Source organism: Antedon bifida, chromosome 2 (genome assembly GCF_963402885.1).
Source record: "Antedon bifida chromosome 2, ecAntBifi1.1, whole genome shotgun sequence".
In the NCBI taxonomy this organism is placed as follows: Eukaryota; Metazoa; Echinodermata; class Crinoidea; order Comatulida; family Antedonidae; genus Antedon; species Antedon bifida.
In genome coordinates, this window is record NC_136227.1 from 11,949,184 (window position 1) to 11,967,992 (window position 18,809).

The window sequence follows — 18,809 nt, forward strand, 5'->3', positions numbered from 1 at the left end:
AATTACTGTACAACCTTTAAAGTATTGGGAAATGCCAGATGTTTAAATATGTCGAAAGAGATTTATGTTACCAGTGAGAAATTTATATCTCTTAAATTATTTATCCTGCTTTCTATTACATCATCAGTAACAACTGTTCGAGATAATTCAGAAATCCAAGCATTTAGATCAAGAATGCTTCAGCTCTTAGAAGCAAAATATGAAAGTCTTCCTGTTAAATGTGAAACCATTAACCAACGTCCATTCATTAGGATTGATGATTTCTTAACCAACTTCAACTTTCCAAAAAAAAAGAGCTTTGTGAAATTGGAACAAAAAATGTCTGATTTTGACCTAAAACCTGAAAATGAAATCTTACGGAATAAGTTCCATAAACCGTCACATATTTCATTGTCGGCAGCTGTGCTGTACTTAGCAAGCAAGAAACATTTGAAAACAGATAATAATAGCCGTGAACTGTTACATAACCTACTAAACATGATGGAAATAACAGCATTAACTGACTACACCACTGATACTATAGATGAAAGTAAAGACGTAGAGGTATCGTGTTCTGGACCTGGAAGACCAACTGTGGCAAGTGACAAGTTATGCAGGGAAGGGAAGTACAACAGAACCTTATCAAAACGGGTATCTTTACTGAGGGAGTCTAGGAAAAGCCAAGTTGCAGAAATACACAAAGGAGGAAAGAGAGCATTCATTGAGAGTTTAAAGTATGACATTAATAAGAAGCAGAGGAAGACTAAATTAGAGGATGGAAGTTGGTAACCTTACAAGCCATGACCTTGTAGAGGTTCTAAATGGTGTGCCGTCAAAGCGTGGTCGAAATTCATTTTTGGATGACATATCTATTGAAAGGGCTGCAAAACTAACAAAACTTAACAGCTGTGAGGTTATTGATATTGTTGACAAGAACAATGGCTTTGCAATATTTAGTGAATTGCGAAGCAAAATACCACAAGTATTTCCTTCAAGATACAGTATTGCACGTTCAATGAAATTGTTAGAAGGTGAATTTAGGGCGATTCTTCGACCCAGGAGGACATCAACAGGGTACAGGATTGATGTCCTACGTTTATTACATTGTTTGCGTTATTTATACTTTTATATCAAGGATGAAGAGCTTTGGAGGTTATGGGGTGATGGCCGAAACATTGGAAACAATCAAAGTGTATGTTTCACAATTTCATGTGTGAACAATGAACAAGCATTAAATGGGATCAAATACCACGGGACAGAAGATATTTGGCCAATTGCAATCTTTTATGGGAGTGACAAACGTTACAATTTAGAAGCTAATATTGGTGGACAATGTGGTAGTCCAGGATGGATGAATGAGTGGATAGAATCTGTTCAGACACAAACTCAGGCCAAGGTGATTCTTTCGGGCGACTCCATGTTCCTTGATGCTATGCTTGGAAAAAGTGGTGAATTTGGGCCTTTGTGCAAGGATGGATACAGCATATACTTTGATGAAGATATAGCCACAAAAGGGAATATTGATCCATCAACTGGATTTCGATCGGGTCTAAATAAGCCCTTCAACAGAATTTTCCAAAATTCACTTGTTCCTGCAATACCCATCCAACATATCGTATACTGTATCGACCATGCCGCAACAAGAATAGTTGAAAAACTTGTCCAAATGCGCCTAAAGTCTATCGCCAAAATTGGAATAGATATCAAACCAGAAGCTGTGGGCAAACAAATTATGAGTAATAAACTTGAATGTTTTAGGCGCAATATGCTAGAAAGAAAAGTCAAGAAGGCTGAACGCATGGACATTAATCGAGACGGATCATTAAAAGATCAAATAAAACTAAACAAAACTGAAGCACATGCACTTCTACAATCACCATCGAAGTTTATAACCAAGTACAGATCATTGTTGGAAGGTGTAGCATATAAAACAAATGAGGAGATGACTTTCAAATTGGATGAATTTACGATGAAAAGAATGAAACGGACAAGTCCGGAAATAACAGAGTTTGACTTGGAAACAGAGATGTGGGTCAGTTTGGAGGAAACAATTTCTATTCTCAGAAAATCGGATCCAGAACCTGTACTTAAAGAAGGATCATCTGTAAATTCTAAAGATCCAAATGATTATCACTGGGGAATCAATGCCACAGCTGAAGAAAATCTAAAATGTCACCTTGACATGTTCCATAAGTTATATGTGATTAGGTATGGATCAAAAGAAGTAACACCATACATGCTCAAATTAGTGGATGCTACAAGAGTACTTTTCCAATCATTGCCTGTGAAATCATTAATGCGATTTTCGACTGAAGGTGGTGAGCATAGAAATGGGGTCGATGGCACATATTATATGACACATACTCAAAGAGGTGGGGCTTCCAAATCAACAGACCCAACCTATTCCATTCTCTTTTGGATGTATAGGAAGTTGAGGTCAAGACTGTCTGCATACACATCAGATGAGGATTTACAAAAGAAAACAGCGGGTGAAGATTTTATACAATGGTCAAGAAGGGAGTGGGCAGCAACCAAATTGCAATCAGTTTACCGCGCTTATCGTTACAGGGCTAAATTGGACAGTAAGTCAAATATTATTGGGAAACACTCCAGCTCAGCAAAAGTATATAATATTATTCTTGTTGGACACATACCTGGTAAAATAAAAAACTTACATGGCAATGTTGAAGACCTCACGACTAAGTTGAATGCAGCAGGATCAAGAGTGGTAAAGAGCGACAAAATACCAAATTCAATGATTAAATTTCACGCTCTAGTTGTAACAACTTTGAATTCAGTCAGATCGCAGAGACCTCCTAGTGCAGTGGTTGAAGCATGCCGAAGAGGCTGGCCCATTGTTGATTACAGTTTTGTAACAGCTTACCTGTCAGACACTAATGCTTCTATTAAAGATTACACACTTAATACAGATGAATTAAAACGAAATGATGTAATGGCCAATCATAAAATTGTCAGTCCAGAGGAATTTTTCTTTAGTAAGCCTGGAAAATTAAACCCCATGACAGAAGTGAAGAATAAAGAACGTATGTTAAAAGAAAGACCAATAAATGTAGCTGTAGCAAAAGAGAAAGAAAAGAAAAAACAACCTTCAGGTTACCTAAAGTACTATAACAAGTTCAGTGCTGAAGCATCAAAAGCTGTTAAATATATTCCAGACTATAAAGAACGACTACGAGCAAAGCATAAACTGGTCAAAGATATGTGGAGTAAGTTGTCAGATAAACAACGGCTAGAGTGGGAACACAAACAATCTGGTGACAAAGAAAACAACTGTAAATAAATTATACAAATTGTTGTAATTGATGAGCAGAAACATTTTTTAATAATTTGAATTACAGAATCATTTTGAATTTCTAGTGTAATGCTGTGTTTATATTGTTCTCATGATACAAAACATTGTTCAGATCTTTTAAAATATTTCCTTTTATTTTATAAAGTTACTCAAATTCATATTTTAAGTACAGAATTATTTTGAATTTCTAGTGTAATGCTATGTGTATGTGTATGTGTGTGTGTTCAGATCTGTTAACTGTACTGTATTTCCCATTATTTATAAATTTAATCAAATTCATATTTGAAAGAATTATTTTGAGTTACTACAGTATTATAGTGTAGAGTTTTTACGTTTATGAACATACTGTACTAATGATATATTATTGATAAGCATAGTGTACATTGAGTATAATATTTTTACTTAATCATTTTACAGATCAACTTAAATTTCTTATTTTTTTATTGTGTATTTATGGTTTCTAAAAGCCTATTTAGTGATGAATGTGACTACTCTACAGTACTGCTGGTATAGACATCTTAAAATAATAGATTAAGGCATATACAGTACACTAGAACTGTTTTAATAAAATTGAGATCATGAATAATGTACGGATACTTTAATACTACTGTTGTATTTTACTACAAATAAACAACTTGATGTGCATTCAGCCCTTGTATCCAGTAGCACATTAGTTACATACATGCTCTGCTGTAATAAATTATTACTGTAAATATTTCATACCGTAGTTGATAAACTATTTTTATTTTATTGTACTTTTCAAACCCTGAACAGTGTAACCATCATCAATGGGCAAACATTTTTTGCAAAATTTATTACATTAACTGATTTACTGAAACCAAAATAGGCTTTATTGTTTATAACTAAACAAATAAGAGTATTATTGGGAAGTGACACTAATTTAAGCCGTGTTCATAAATAAAATGCAGGGCTTGATGATGTGCTTGCTTCTTATCAGCAAGAGAATGATGAACAATTTCCATTCCTTTATATTTATATAAAACAAGTTTGAAACAGGATTTATACAAATTCAGCCTACTGTGTTCTGGAAACTAAACAGTCCCTTAAATTCTACATTTTGAATGATGCTCCTTAGTCCGGTGAATATCTGTATGTCAATTGTCATGATGGTTATTCTTTATCTTATTATTACACGCCCAATCATAAATCTCTAGTTATAATATAACTAGAGATTTATGATTGGGCGTGTAAAATGTTTAGTGATAAAAATCGTCCTAAACATCTGTCACCTGTCAAGAATCATCCATCTTTCAAACATACTAGGAGATATGGATGGCTAAATCAATCATCAACAACAAAACTGTTTAAAGTCTTCCAGTTATTTGCTGGTGTTTTTTTTATTAATACAATAACATTTGTTATAACAATCCATAACAATGTGCATTAAACAGTTCTAAAATGTTTATTTAAAAAAAAGTTTTAAAAAAAATTAATAGTGCAAATAAAAATACTTGACATGACTCAATTTTTAATACAAATTGTTTACAGGCACAATTTATTTTTTTTGGATAGTTAATATGAAACTAAACATGGTTATGCTTTAAGAGTTTAAACGTAATGAGTCCGAGCATGAAGCTATAGTTATAGGGTCTGAGAATTCAGCACAATTTATATAAACTGGCATTTGCAATTTGTCTGTATGTGTCATTATTGTATGGTTGAGTAGATGTGGACTTGCAGACGATACACTCGATCACTGATCCCTTCAAACAGAATGATAATGATCGTATAAATACAAATATATCCGCACTTTTTCTCACATCCCAAAAAGGCCCAAGAAAGTCATCGAGATAATGGAAGTTTTGTTCTATAAGAAAAGAGTTCTTAAAATTGTTGTCTTTAGTTAAGCCAAATAATGCGAACACTCTTTCATCTACTAAAATCTGGAAGCTTGTTCTCAAATATTTTGACTTCATGATTGCATTTAACTTATTGTACATGAAATGACCCAGCCTGTATTTATGGACATCAGATAAATAGTGTGCATTATGCACAGCCACAGACGCAACAGCCTCAAAAGCCTGGAACCTCCATTCCTCACAGACTTTCTGCAAGGAACAACTTAAACGTTGAGTGGTAGTTATTAATTTAGCAGTGGGACAGTTTAAGTTACACAAATGTTCTAAGTTCCACACATCTTTCGTTGCAATGCATACACCACACTTTGCTTGTGGCATTCCCTCTGACCAGATTATTTCTTGGATAACCACAATTAACCCACATGAAAATGTGCACACATCACCCACAGACACAAAGCCATGCTTGCCAGGAGCTACTGATAATAGAAGAGCGTTTTCTTCTCCAGCTTCCTTTTCTGATGTTGCATTACTTGGCTAAAAAAAAGTAGATACAATATTGTGCTTCATTAATTCAACATAATAAAAAAAAACAATGTTAACCTTGGGGTAGACTTCACAAAAGAACAATGTCTGTCAATCCTAAGTGTTCATTACATATTTTGAAATCGCATTCACAATAAAGTCAAATATATTTTATGATAGTACAGTACATACCATTTTGTTGTTTGTTGAAAGCCTTTTAAATTCCACGTCCTGGTTGCCTCGTTGATTTTTTTTGACAGTATTCCCATCAGATGTTTTAGAAGTCTATAACAAAATATATAGTATAATTCAACTATTTATCAGGGTTTTCATAATTTACAAAATATTTTAACTTTTGTTGTTGCAAATTGGTGCACACAAGTTGGCTATAGTAACCAATTCTTTGTATTGGCTTGTTATTGTATAGGTGCTACTGACAGTATACATGATGATACTACTGCAAACTAAACCTAGCAAAAAAGTAAACATAATAATTGTATACCTTTCGTCTTGAGGGTTTTGGAACTTCTATACTAGGTTGAACAAAGACTTGGTACTTTAGTGAAGCATTTCCACTGTCTTCTAGCTTTGCAACAATGACATTATTCATGGGATCAACTTCCAATACATGGGCGGTTGATTGTCTTCCATTAAGCCAAACATTAAAGCCCCCTTCCCTACGTTTTTTAGATCTAATTTAAGATCACAAACTATATTTAATGTAAAAATAATACTATATGGTCCTATTGCGATAACTCTTTTCGTCTTTAAAAGGTTTAAAATGTGAAAAATAAGTCGATTCTAATAATTATAGCGGCCCGCTATAAATCCCAAAATGCATTGCGCGCGGATTGATATTTTTGTTTTTCACCTGTAATTCGCCCACTTTTCGATCGATCGTGAGGCCAAAACAAATGGAAGACTCCTAACTTTTCAGCGAAAATACCGGGTTTTCCCCAATTTGTATCAACGGAGTCTGGCAAAAATAGAAAGACAATTAATGCAGCAACTATACAACGTCAGGCTAGGTATATAGCTAGCGTACGATGTTCGTACGTTACCGATGTTTACCAGCTAGGCCTACAAAACTAAGCCTAGCTAGGCTAGGCCTAAGACCGTCCACTAGAGGTCGATCGCCGCGAGCTACTTAGGTAGTGCATTGTTTCTCACTTTTTATCATAATTTACCATAAAACGTACATTTAAGACAAGGAATGACATGGTTTAATGTTTTTAAAGTGATATATATGTATTATTTTCCAAAAAACGTCCAAAATTGCAGGGAAGGGGTCTTTAACTTTATCCTCGGACACAAACTTCAGCTTCTTGACACTAGGCACTTTGGTCAAAGACCTCTTTCTTTTTCTAATCTAGAAAATGAAAATTATTCCAATTCACATTAAGTTACAGTATTTATCAAAAAACAATGGTCGTCAACACCCTAGACACTGCACTACTAAGATGATGACTTTAATTTGAAAACATTGTAATACATCTCCATTTTGTCCATGAAACTATACAACATTGATTGCCTACAGCAGAGATATTCCCCTACAGTATGAAAGTACTGTAATTACTTTATTTATGTATTTAATTGCATTTTTTAAATTATTCATTAAGTTCAAAAGTTTAAATACTAAAAAGGAAATCGTATTGTATTTACTATTGATTACACTCAAATTTAGTGGAAATAAACAGGACACATTTGAAACTTCCTGCCAACTTCATACGAATAAACAAATCAAAACTAAATTGATTGAAATCCTTTGTTTATTAAAAAATACAATAGAAATAAATTATGATTAGCTGGTATGGTATCGTATTTGTGTGGACTAATTTAAATGCAAGTTAATTTTGGAGTACTCTAGACCTATCCTGCTGTTTATTAACTTATTCATTTACATTGACAGCCAACTGGGAAAATATATTATATACTTGAATAAAATTAATTTCCTAGGCCCTATTATGTTATTAAAAGTAAGGAAATATTTATTTGGCTGCATCTGCTTAAATCATGGAACAGTGGCCTAGGCTAGGGCCTTATCTAAATGCCTAATCAAGAATAAATATCTCTAGGCCTACTACTAGGCTAGTAACTTTGCTAGCTAGGCCAGTAAGCTTAGCCTGTCGGTTTAAAGTATAGCCTACTATCGGCTATAATATATATTAATAATAAACATGTTGGCGGCCGAATCTAGAGGCCTAGCCTAGGGAGGGAATAGAGATAGGATAGAGAGGCCTACTCTCTAAAGGCTAGGCTAGCCTGGTCCTATTTATTAACTTAAGTATTATTGGCTTGTGGATTCCTTCTTACCTTGGTTTGTTCACGAATTTCTGATAGCGAAACTGTCTTTTCCCATCTAGCACTCCATCCATCGAATTTAACATTGTATTGTGGATTGAAATCATCAATATCTTGAACACAGGATACTACATGTGCTGATGCCCAATAACCTTCATCGTCAAGTGCCTCACAATTATCGCCCACCGAAAACATTTTAAATGTTTAGATTTACTGCACTGTACTTGCTTTGGGTTTTTTCCTTTGTTTTAGTGCTGCAAATGTAACGATTGTCAACAACAAACTAGAAAGAAGACTTAGCTTTTTGTAAAAACCGCGGCGTTAGGCAGCTAGCGTCATGCATGGGTGGGTCCGAGTATGAATCATCATTCAGAATACAGAGTGTGGTAGGGGTGCGAACAAAACATTCAACAGCCACAATAACTTGTACAAAATGCAAAGCTGAAATCGTAACTCTGTAAACACTGCATCGTTTTTTTCCATTCAAAAACTAAAATTATTAGTTTCTTATTAGGAACATGTTTGTAAGGATGAATTTGTGTCCTAATATCTTTTTATATAAAATATATGATCATAGTCATAGTTATTTTATCTAACATATTACATAACATTATATAATCAATTAACTTAATGACTTAAACACATGTAATTTCCTTAATCCTTTTTTTCCACAACGGACTGTATCTCAGTTTCCCATGTGTATAATGTAATGTGTAATACTTGTTGATTACTGCTTCTATTATTATAGTGTCTTTAGTGTTTGGAATGAGTTGGTTTGGAGTGTATAATGTAATGTGTAATACTTGTTGATTACTGACTTCTATTATTATAGTGTCTTTAGTGTTTGGAATGAGTGGGTTTAGAGTGTATAATGTAATGTGTAATACTTGTTGATTACTGACTTCTATTATTATAGTGTCTTTAGTGTTTGGAAGTGGGTTTAGAGTGTATAATGTAATGTGTAATTAACATGGCAGTGAAATTATCATTATCAGATTTAATCATTCCATATCATTAATATTGCTTAATATAACAATTAAGATTTTATGTATTTTACTGAATTTGAAAGTGCTTTAAATAGAATTATTGCTTCAAAGATTGAAAATTACAATAGTTCATCATAAAAATGAATGTAGTATTGCTTTTAATGTAAGTGGAAAAAGTGATGAATTGGTGGTTCTCAGTAGAAGAATGTTATTACATATGAACTCTGATGATATAAACTGAATGATAATACTATAGAAACCTAGAATATGGGTATTGAAGATAAAACAAACATTATAAAGACATCAACAAATTTTCCTGCCAAGTCATTTTTACTGTTCTATTCAAAATTCCCATCTTTTTATAATTTTAGTATTTTTGTAATCCCCTTTCTTTCAGGGCTTAAAAATTAAGGTTCGGATTTCCCTCTTTACACTATAGGCCTACTAATAATTTTCTTTAAATCTAATAATACAATACATATCATCAACTTGTTTATGGGAGAAAATACAATTTCTATTATTCCTTTGTACACCAACTAAATTGTACTGAGGTTTAAATATCATTTAAAACTGCGTTTTGCTAGAATAAAATCCATTAAAAATAGTTTTATTTTAAATTTAATTAATTTATTTAAAGAAGTGTTACACTTGTATTGATGATGAATAAAATGTGGGTGTGATAACAATCTAAAAAAGCCTGGGAATTCATTATTGGCTGTTTGAACTGCCAGCCCTAATATTCTGGTACTAGTAGTAGTGCACGCTTGTGGTTGTTAAAACTGTAGAAGGAATATGTTGTTACTAGATCCATGTTACCGGTTGTTTAAACAACCCTTCACAGTTGTAGTGCATGTCATTGGTCATTCATAAGAAATGGAAAACACTTTAATAAGTACAAATATAGTGTAGTGAGTGTGTCATGTTGTTTAAAAGTGCACAAATAAAAAAAACAACTGAGTCTGGGAGAACCTGTACTTGTGATTTGTTCAAGAGCACAGAAGAGATAACTCCTTTCTTGTACATTCCAGAGTGCATGTTATTAGTCATTTTATATGTCAAAGACAGAGTATTCTATTTGTGCATGTTGTGATTATATGCATAGACAGAATGTTCTTCATTAAGGCCCAATATTTGTCAAAAGCAGTATAAACCCAAAAAAAAAAAAATGTGAAAAATCTAATCACTAAATAAGTAGTGAAGATATATCAAAATATTTGTACGTTATTGGTCGTTTTATACGAAAACTTTAAAAAATATGGGCCAAGGGGCGCGTTATTGGTCGTCCAGAATTGGTCTTTATCTATTGGTAGACATTCTTCTCTTATTTTTTATTATTTCATTATCGTTTAGTTTAGTTATCTGTTATGCATCTTGAAATGTTTTGATAAGGCGCAATATAAATGGTTTATGTATGTAATATGCACCCTTAAAAAGTAATGATTGAAAATAAAAAAACAAATGAAAAAAAAATACTGTTAAAGTTTCAATTCAAAAATTTCCAACCAACATTTAACACAAGGCTGTAGGAGCAACTCAAATAATTTTAATGATATGCTGCCATTGGTTAAATTTAAACAACTTAGGATCTTCAAAATTATACAGAACAATATACTACAAAAAATATGAAATTTTGTATAATATATGTGTGTGTATATGTAATATATATTTTGTCATAATATTATTATGGTGTTATGGGCTTATGTATTTGCTTTAATTTTAGGTAAGAAGAGCCCTTCTATCAAAAGTAATCCTCACTACCTTTCATTTCAGCATAGATATATCATTTTAATCTAGAAATATCCTCAAATTATAAGGAGCAAAGGAATCAAGGTGAAGGTTGATGATAGACGTGATTCATATTCACAACTTATTTTTTTTAAATGTACATACTTATATCAACAAATGGTATTCCTGTTTTCTGACCAGCCTAATACTAAAATACAGTTAAATATTCAAAAGAAGTTTATGCTAAAAGTGTTATGAGTATTCTATTGAATGTTATCAATTTATAAAAACATACTGACTTTGATACCATTTAACTTTACAAACTTTGATGATTGAGGTGTATGCTATACCAGCATTTTTTATTTTACAGAGTAGTTAAATTATAATAATCAATAGCAAAAATATTTAAAAACTGTGGTGTAAAATTCATTTCACACTTTATTTCTAAAAGCAGCATTCGGCAATGAATTATGAAAAATAAATGTGTATATTATAATACACATATTAATGTTATGGTATAACAGTGTGTAAACAAGTAACTTGAAGTATACATGTTCTTAATAAAAAAAATTTGATTGCAAATTTAAACAGAATAGTATGAGAATTTGTAAAAAAGAAGAAAATAAGTTATTACGCATGTGTTTATAACTTATAATATTCATCATTTCTATTGACCTATATACACACACACCAGTATTGTGTTATTCTATTCATTTTAAGAATGTACAAGATATATTTAAAATATGTTTGTTACGAGAATTGGTATTATTATAATATAACTACAATAGTATAATAACATGGATACTACAGTAGTGTATTGTCAACTAAATTAATCTTCCCATAGAGATATTATATAATATCTATGATTTTCCTAAAGTCTTATAGTACTGGTAGTCATCTAAATTCTAAAAACAATAGTTTCAATTTATTGATTTGTTTCACTGAAGGTTAAATTAATGTTATAATCTGTGTGTATGACTTACATTATTCTGCATATTGACATCAGCTCCACCCTCTAAGACCAGTTGGCAGATGGTTGTATTACCTGCTGCAGCAGCAAACATTAATGCTGTAGTGCCATCCTATTGAAAATATTAAATAATAAACAAAGTTACAAAACATGTACATCATATTCCTTAATATCTAACACACAAAATGACTAATATTAATAATCTTATAAATATCCTTAATTTAATAAAAGTTAATATTTTTTCAATGTTGAAAATAATTTTTCTAATTAACAATAATCAATTTTAAATGATTATTTCTACAAAGCATTGTAAAATGTAATGTTATAATGTATAGTTTTGTGTAAACTATTCTTATGATCAAGGTATACTTAAATTCTGAAATATAAAACAGATTATACTAACTATATCATCTATAATCAATTTTATTTTGAAATACTTGGATTGAATGCAAACTATTGTGTAAAGAAAAGGTATCCTACATGTTTTAAACAATTTCATTTATAGGATTATTTTACAGTGCAATTATAAAACTGGACAATTTATTTTCAATTTCAAATTGGGTTGTAGTTTTTTTAAGACATTTTTTCACTATTCAATTGCACCACTCCAACTTGTTGTAATAGCCGTACTTGTTGATAATCATTTAGGCCTACTGTTATTAGTGTGTTTTGTGTGTAGGCATTTCTATTTTGTACACAATGTTGAAAGAGTAATCATCATTATTAATCACAATTGTTTAGTATTTTCTATCATTTTATTTTGCCGTGTAAAAAATATATAATAAAATTATGAAATCAATCAAATTAATCAATTAAAACTTAATGTCTTTATAACGAAAAATTATATAATATACTAATTTTCAGCATTAACTTGATATACATTTGGCATCTATGAAATAATAACAGACAGTATGTTATCATAATCATTGAAAGAATAACAATTATTATTGCTATTATACTATGTTATACCGACTGTAGTCAAGTACTAAAGAAAAATAGATAAATTAGGCCTGAACATAACATACTAATTATGTGCCAGTTAAATGAGCAAACATTTTTTAAGCTTTTAATGTGATTATTTTCCATCCTTTATACAGTACAAGTTTAATTTGTTGATTCAGTTAACTATTTATTAGTGTATATAGTGATAGTGTGTCTTAATTATATTATCACAATTATTATGAATTTGATAGTATACATTAAATATAACCCAAATCTAATCTTAATGATTTCATTCACAACATTTTCTTCTTGTGAACTTGGTTTGTTTCTGATATTTTTAAAATTATCCCATAATGAGGATTATTGAGAACATCCATCTTGAAATAAATGAATCCACAAAATCCTACTATGTAGAGTTCACCAATAACTTTAAATATTTCAGAATCTGAAAGAGTTTCTCATACATTTCAAAAACACAACAAAGACACAACAAAGACACTGCAGTACAATAATAGAACAAAGTGATAAAACATTAAAACATTAATCCTCTCAACATTTTAAAAATTGTTGTTTTACTCTTTTAAGATTTAGAGTGTCATAATATCAATATCAATTCTTTATTTATTTGTAATTTAAATATTCTTATGTTTCCTCATCTTTATTGTTTCAAATTAATTAATCAAATTTCAGCATATCACCGGGCGCTTTCAAATTCATGTTCTGTGCCTGTTGTGTTTATATGGTAAAAACAGTTCTTTCTGTCATGTTGCTCAATCTTAAGCTATAAATTCATGTTCTGTGCCTGTTGTGTTTATATGGTAAAAACAGTTCTTTCTGTCATGTTGCTCAATCTTAAGCTATGTCTACACTATCACTACACCAGTTTGAAAAAAAAAGTGTGCTATGCCCAAATATGGTTGGTACCCGCTGGAAAAAAGCTCGACGTCGAACTTGCAGTTAGTTACCGACAGTAATTCAATAGTATTTAGACAATGCGTCGATACTAAATCGACAGTATTTTGAGGATCTTTAAACAATAGAAGCAAGCAAAAACTAATTGGATTTACTATAAATAAACAGTTGACACGCGCTATCCTAATTAAGGCGGTTTATTCAAAAGAAGCGTTTTCTTTGAAGAATGACAATTTGCCGTCACATCGGTGACTTCCCTTACCCGCCTGATAAGGTGATCCGCCCACACCATGTGCCGCGTGTTGACCGACTATTAGTGTCCGATGTTTACAATTACAATCTTTGCCCGAGAAAAAAAAAACTTGACGTTTTTTTTTGTATATACAATACACGTAGGCCTAGCTTGCCGAGTGCCTAGCCTAGCCTACACTAGTATTAATAATATATTGATAATAATGTATATTAATAAAAAATAAAAATTATAATCAAATACTGTATATCACATGACGTACAGAATTCCATTACGTTCTGTATAACTCTCTACCCAACACGTTTTATTAGCGAGGTCATGTCACGTTCGCATTAGCCTATCTATTTGCATGCTTTCCTCGAGTTTCAACTTAACCACTGGCAATTACAGTATTGTGAAAAAAAAAATATACCCGATAACGTACACATAGTCTTACGGTTTTTTAAAAATGTATTCATAAACACGCCCCATATCATAGCAACCCATCCTATGTTTATAGATTCGTAAAATGGTAAAATAGTATAGTCCATTTTTATAGACCTAACATGTTCCCAGCGCATAAGAGCCATTAGCAGCACATGGTTTAACAGCGACGCAGACTTCTCCCTTGTTAGCGGCGGCGTGTTAAAGACATTTTTGGCATTCCATTTCTCTTTGAAATACTACTTAGCACCCACTCCACTACTGCAACGTACGTACGTTAACAACAAACAGTAACCTATGTATGATTATGAAAACTAATTTGAAATACATTTTGGTAATTAAACATTTATTAATTAAGTCATAAATATACATTCAAGCATAATTTAAAATTTAATTTTAAAATGTATTTTCGTTAGCCAAGGAAGTAAATTATACAACAATAGGTCCAATACACTACCAGCAAAATTAATCACAAACATTTCGCAAACTTCACGCATCGTTAAGCTCTTCATAAATCCAAATTGTATTTTAGGATGTCACAATCAAAGTGTTAAAATGATAACATTGTTGCTCGCTCAAGTGGATTGCCTGCAGATTACTGAAGCCGGCTCGGGATCGTTATATATAATTATATAGAAAAGGTTTCGCAAAAAATGTGTATCAAATACAGTGGTAAATGTTTCGATTCAAGATTATAGGGTGGTGCGCGGATCGATGATTAGCCTTCAAAAGATTTTGAAGTATTGCACACTATATATTAATAGTGTGCAATCGGACCACAAGACCCCGACCAAGCGCTAACGTCTATTGTGATTCACCGATTAATTCCACCCAATTGCTACAGTATTACAAATGATCAAATTAATATAGGCCTACAGATTATTGTATAGTTTATTATTTACGGTTTACTAAAACATTAAGACTCTATTAAAACAAAATTTCAATAAATTCTTTTATTTAAAAACTTAATTATTTACAAACATTGCTGATAAAAGTTTGCGGTACACCACGTGTATTAATGTGGCTGGCATCATCCCCGCCAATATTGTTTATGAGAATGGAATCGTCGGAGACGGATTGCCACTTATACATGGGCTCAATGCCGGTGGCCACACAAAAACCATTCAATTTGACAGGTCAGTTTATATTTTATATAAACTTTTTTTATTTAAATAAAAGTGATGAATGATTTATTAAAGCGTTATTAATTAATAATAAGAATTAGTTATTATGAAATTTGTTTTTATTTACTTCTTAGATCACAGACACTCTACGTTGATATCAAAGACATCGTGATGCGCATGGTGATGCTTAACGAAGGTGCTGAGACTGGCCTTATAATATCCATTGCGAATAGATCAGACCACGACTAAACTTCACCAATCAAACCATGGAGGATTTCAATTCAAACAAAACTGCTCTTTTCAGAGCAACTTATAAGACAAAGAGATTTGATAATGCATTTGTTTGTTTGTTTATTCATTTCCACTGAGCATTAGCGAATTTACACAAATGTCACACATCGTTAAGCTTACACCATTCATACAATTATTTCACTAAAAAGCTGATTCAATATTCAAATCGGCTTTCAATTTTCGATACAGATAATGATTAAAAACGTAATGAAGTCACATTACTACCGAGAGGGCAAACAGCGATCGCAAATCCATTCACATTTCTTATTCGCCTTCCTACCAGTACCAGCAACATTTGTAAATACAATTAATTGAATCACATAAACATTTTGCAAATGTCACGCATCGTTAAGTTCATTCATAAAACGAATGCAGTGTTTTATTTCAATCACTAAAAAGCTAATTCAACATTAAAGTTGGTTTTTCAATTTTCACTGCAGTAATGACTATTAAGTATTAATTATTGATTTTTATATCGGTTTTTTTTTAAAGTATTTTATAAATATTGGAATTAAATTATATAGGCCTAGTATATTTCAACAAATTATTCTAAATTTGGACAAATTGTTAAAATTTTCTGTTTAAAACAAAGTATGAGTAAAATTATTTTGACCCCCAAAAACCTGTTTGCGCTATGCATTAAGTCACACAGTGTTACGTCACATTACAACCGAGGGAGGACAAACAGCGATCGGAAATCCATTCAAATTTCTTATTCGCCTTCCTACCAGTACCAGCAACATTTGTAAATACAATTAATTGAATCACATAAACATTTTGCAAATGTCACGCATCGTTAAGCTCATTCATAAAACGAATGCAGTGTTTTATTTCAATCACTAAAAAGCTAATTCAACATTAAAGTTGGTTTTAAATTTTCACTGCAGTAATGACTATTAATTATTGATTTTTATATCGTTTTTTTTTTTTCGAAAAAGTATTTTTTAAATATTGGAATTAAATTATATCTATTTGAACAAATTCTTCAAAATTTTTGTAATTTTCTGTTTAAATAATATTAACGCGAGACCAATCGGTTAATTCGTTGTATTGGTTTTATTATTGCTATTAATTATTAATTTTTATATCGGTTTTTTTTTTAAAGTATTTTATAAATATTGGAATAAAATTATATAGGCCTATATTTCAACAAATTATTCTAAAGTTGTACAAATTGTTTTAATTTTCTGTTTAAAACAAATATTAAGTATGAGTAAATTTATTTTGACCCCCAAAACCTGTTTGCGCTATGCATTAAGTCACACAGTGTTACGTCACATTACTACCGAGAGGGCAAACAGCGATCGGAAATCCATTCACATTTCTTATTCGCCTTCCTACCAGTACCAGCAACATTTGTAAATACAATTAATTGAATCACATAAACATGTTGCAAACGTCACGCATCGTTAAGCTCATTCATAAAACGAATGCAGTGTTTTATTTCAATCACTAAAAAGCTAATTTAACATTAAAGTTGGTTTTCAATTTTCACTGCAGTAATGACTAATAATTAATATTGATTTTTATATCGGTTTTTTTTAAAGTATTTTATAAATATTGGAATTAAATTATATAGGCCTATATTTTTACAAATTATTCTAAATTTGGACAAATTGTTTTAATTTTCTGTTTAAAACAAATATTAAGTATGAGTAAATTTATTTTGACCCCCAAAAACCTGTTTGCGCTATGCATTAAGTCACACAGTGTTACGTCACATTACTACCGAGAGGGCAAACAACGATCGGAAATCCATTCACATTTCTTATTCGCCTTCCTACCAGTACCAGCAGCATTTGTAAATACAATTGAATCACATAAACATTTTGCAAATGCCACGCATCGTTAAGCTCATGGCTATTACGATACCCTTTCATGGTGACTTCATTAAAATATTTTCGTTTCACTATTCCAATTTTGTATTTTTGTATTATGTATTCATGTGAATAAATCGATTGGTCAAACTTGCTTGATCAATATAATATAGCATCATGAGCGTTTTATTTCACTGAAAAGTTAGATTTATAAACACGAATAGTCAATAATGCAAAATAAATTCTTTTCAAGCTCGATAAAGGTTAACGTTAACGTCATGGGGTTGTGTTTAAAATGTATTTAAAACATGTTTTAACATGACCAAAAAAATGTAAAAAATAAAACAACATTCAAAATGAATTAAAATGATAATTTAAAAACAACATTAAAAAGAAAATTAAAAAAATGTGAAACAAATTAATTAAGATTATTATCACATTGTACATGTGCCCCTACCATGGAGCAATCACTCCATGGTATAGAACACAATGTCGATAACATTTCGACATCGAATTGCTATCGTCTGGCTTACGTAGCAGAATTAGCGATACACGTGTACAATACAAAAATAAGATCACTTGAATTTATTACCCAGGATGTCCACATTTCCTCAAAATACGTGTGGTGTAAAATTTTATAACCAAAAAAAATGAAACAACAAGATTAATAACATTTAGTTAAAACTGTGGCCCTGTTCTGCCATGGAGTAATTACTCCATGGTAGAACACAATGTCGATAACATTTCGACATCGAAATGCTATCGTCTGGCTTACGTAACAGAATCCACGACGCTCATTCAGGGTGCAATAAAAATAAAAATGAGATCGCTTGCTTTTAATTAACTATCCTCGAAATGCGTGCCGTGTATAAAAAAAAACAATTATTAAGATTAATAATAATCTTCAGTTAACTTGTCGTCGAACTGTGACCTGTTCTACCATGGAGTAATCACTCCATGGTAGAACACAATGTCGATAACATTTCGACATCGAATTGCTATCGTCTGGCTTACGTAACAGAATTAGCGATACACGTGTACAATACAAAAATAAGATCACTTGAATTTATTACCCAGGATGTCCACTTTTCTTCCAAATTTCGTGTGGTGTAAAATTTTATAACCAAACAAAATGAAACAACAATATTAATAATATTTAGTTAAAACTGTGGCCCTGTTCTACCATGGAGTAATCACTCCATGGTAGGACACAATGTCGATAACATTTCGACATCGAAATGCTATCGTCTGGCTTACGTAACAGAATCCACGACGCTCATTCAGGGTACAATAAAAATAAAAATGAGATCGCTTGCTTTTAATTAACTATCCTCGAAATGCGTGCCGTGTATAAAAAAAATAAAAACAATAATTACGAATAATAACCTTCAGTTAACTCGTAGTTATCGAAAAAAAAGAATCTTCTGTTAACTC

The 18,809-nt window shown here is 31.5% G+C and overlaps 3 protein-coding genes across 3 annotated transcripts in view; 1 reads left to right on the forward strand and 2 right to left on the reverse strand.

The window, feature by feature from the left end:
- The window catches only part of LOC144858820 (uncharacterized), a 240,976-nt gene that overhangs the window by 29,166 nt on the left and 193,001 nt on the right, over positions 1-18,809 (reverse strand). The window contains exon 3 of the mRNA XM_078714938.1: positions 11,630-11,728. Within this exon, the coding sequence (XP_078571064.1) occupies positions 11,630-11,728 (99 nt within the window). The remainder of the gene's footprint in view (positions 1-11,629; positions 11,729-18,809) is intronic.
- Positions 4,912-6,330, reverse strand: LOC144858825 (uncharacterized). Its single transcript, XM_078714943.1, has 3 exons — positions 6,137-6,330; positions 5,827-5,919; positions 4,912-5,646 (listed from the first exon to the last, which is right to left on the reverse strand). Exons 1-3 carry the CDS (start codon positions 6,242-6,244, stop codon positions 4,912-4,914), a joined length of 936 nt encoding a protein of 311 aa, XP_078571069.1. The 5' UTR covers positions 6,245-6,330.
- LOC144858827 (uncharacterized) overlaps positions 9,455-18,809 on the forward strand; it is an 87,151-nt gene continuing 77,796 nt past the window's right edge. The window contains exon 1 of the mRNA XM_078714945.1: positions 9,455-9,464. The gene's annotated coding sequence lies outside the window, so the exon portion shown is untranslated. The remainder of the gene's footprint in view (positions 9,465-18,809) is intronic.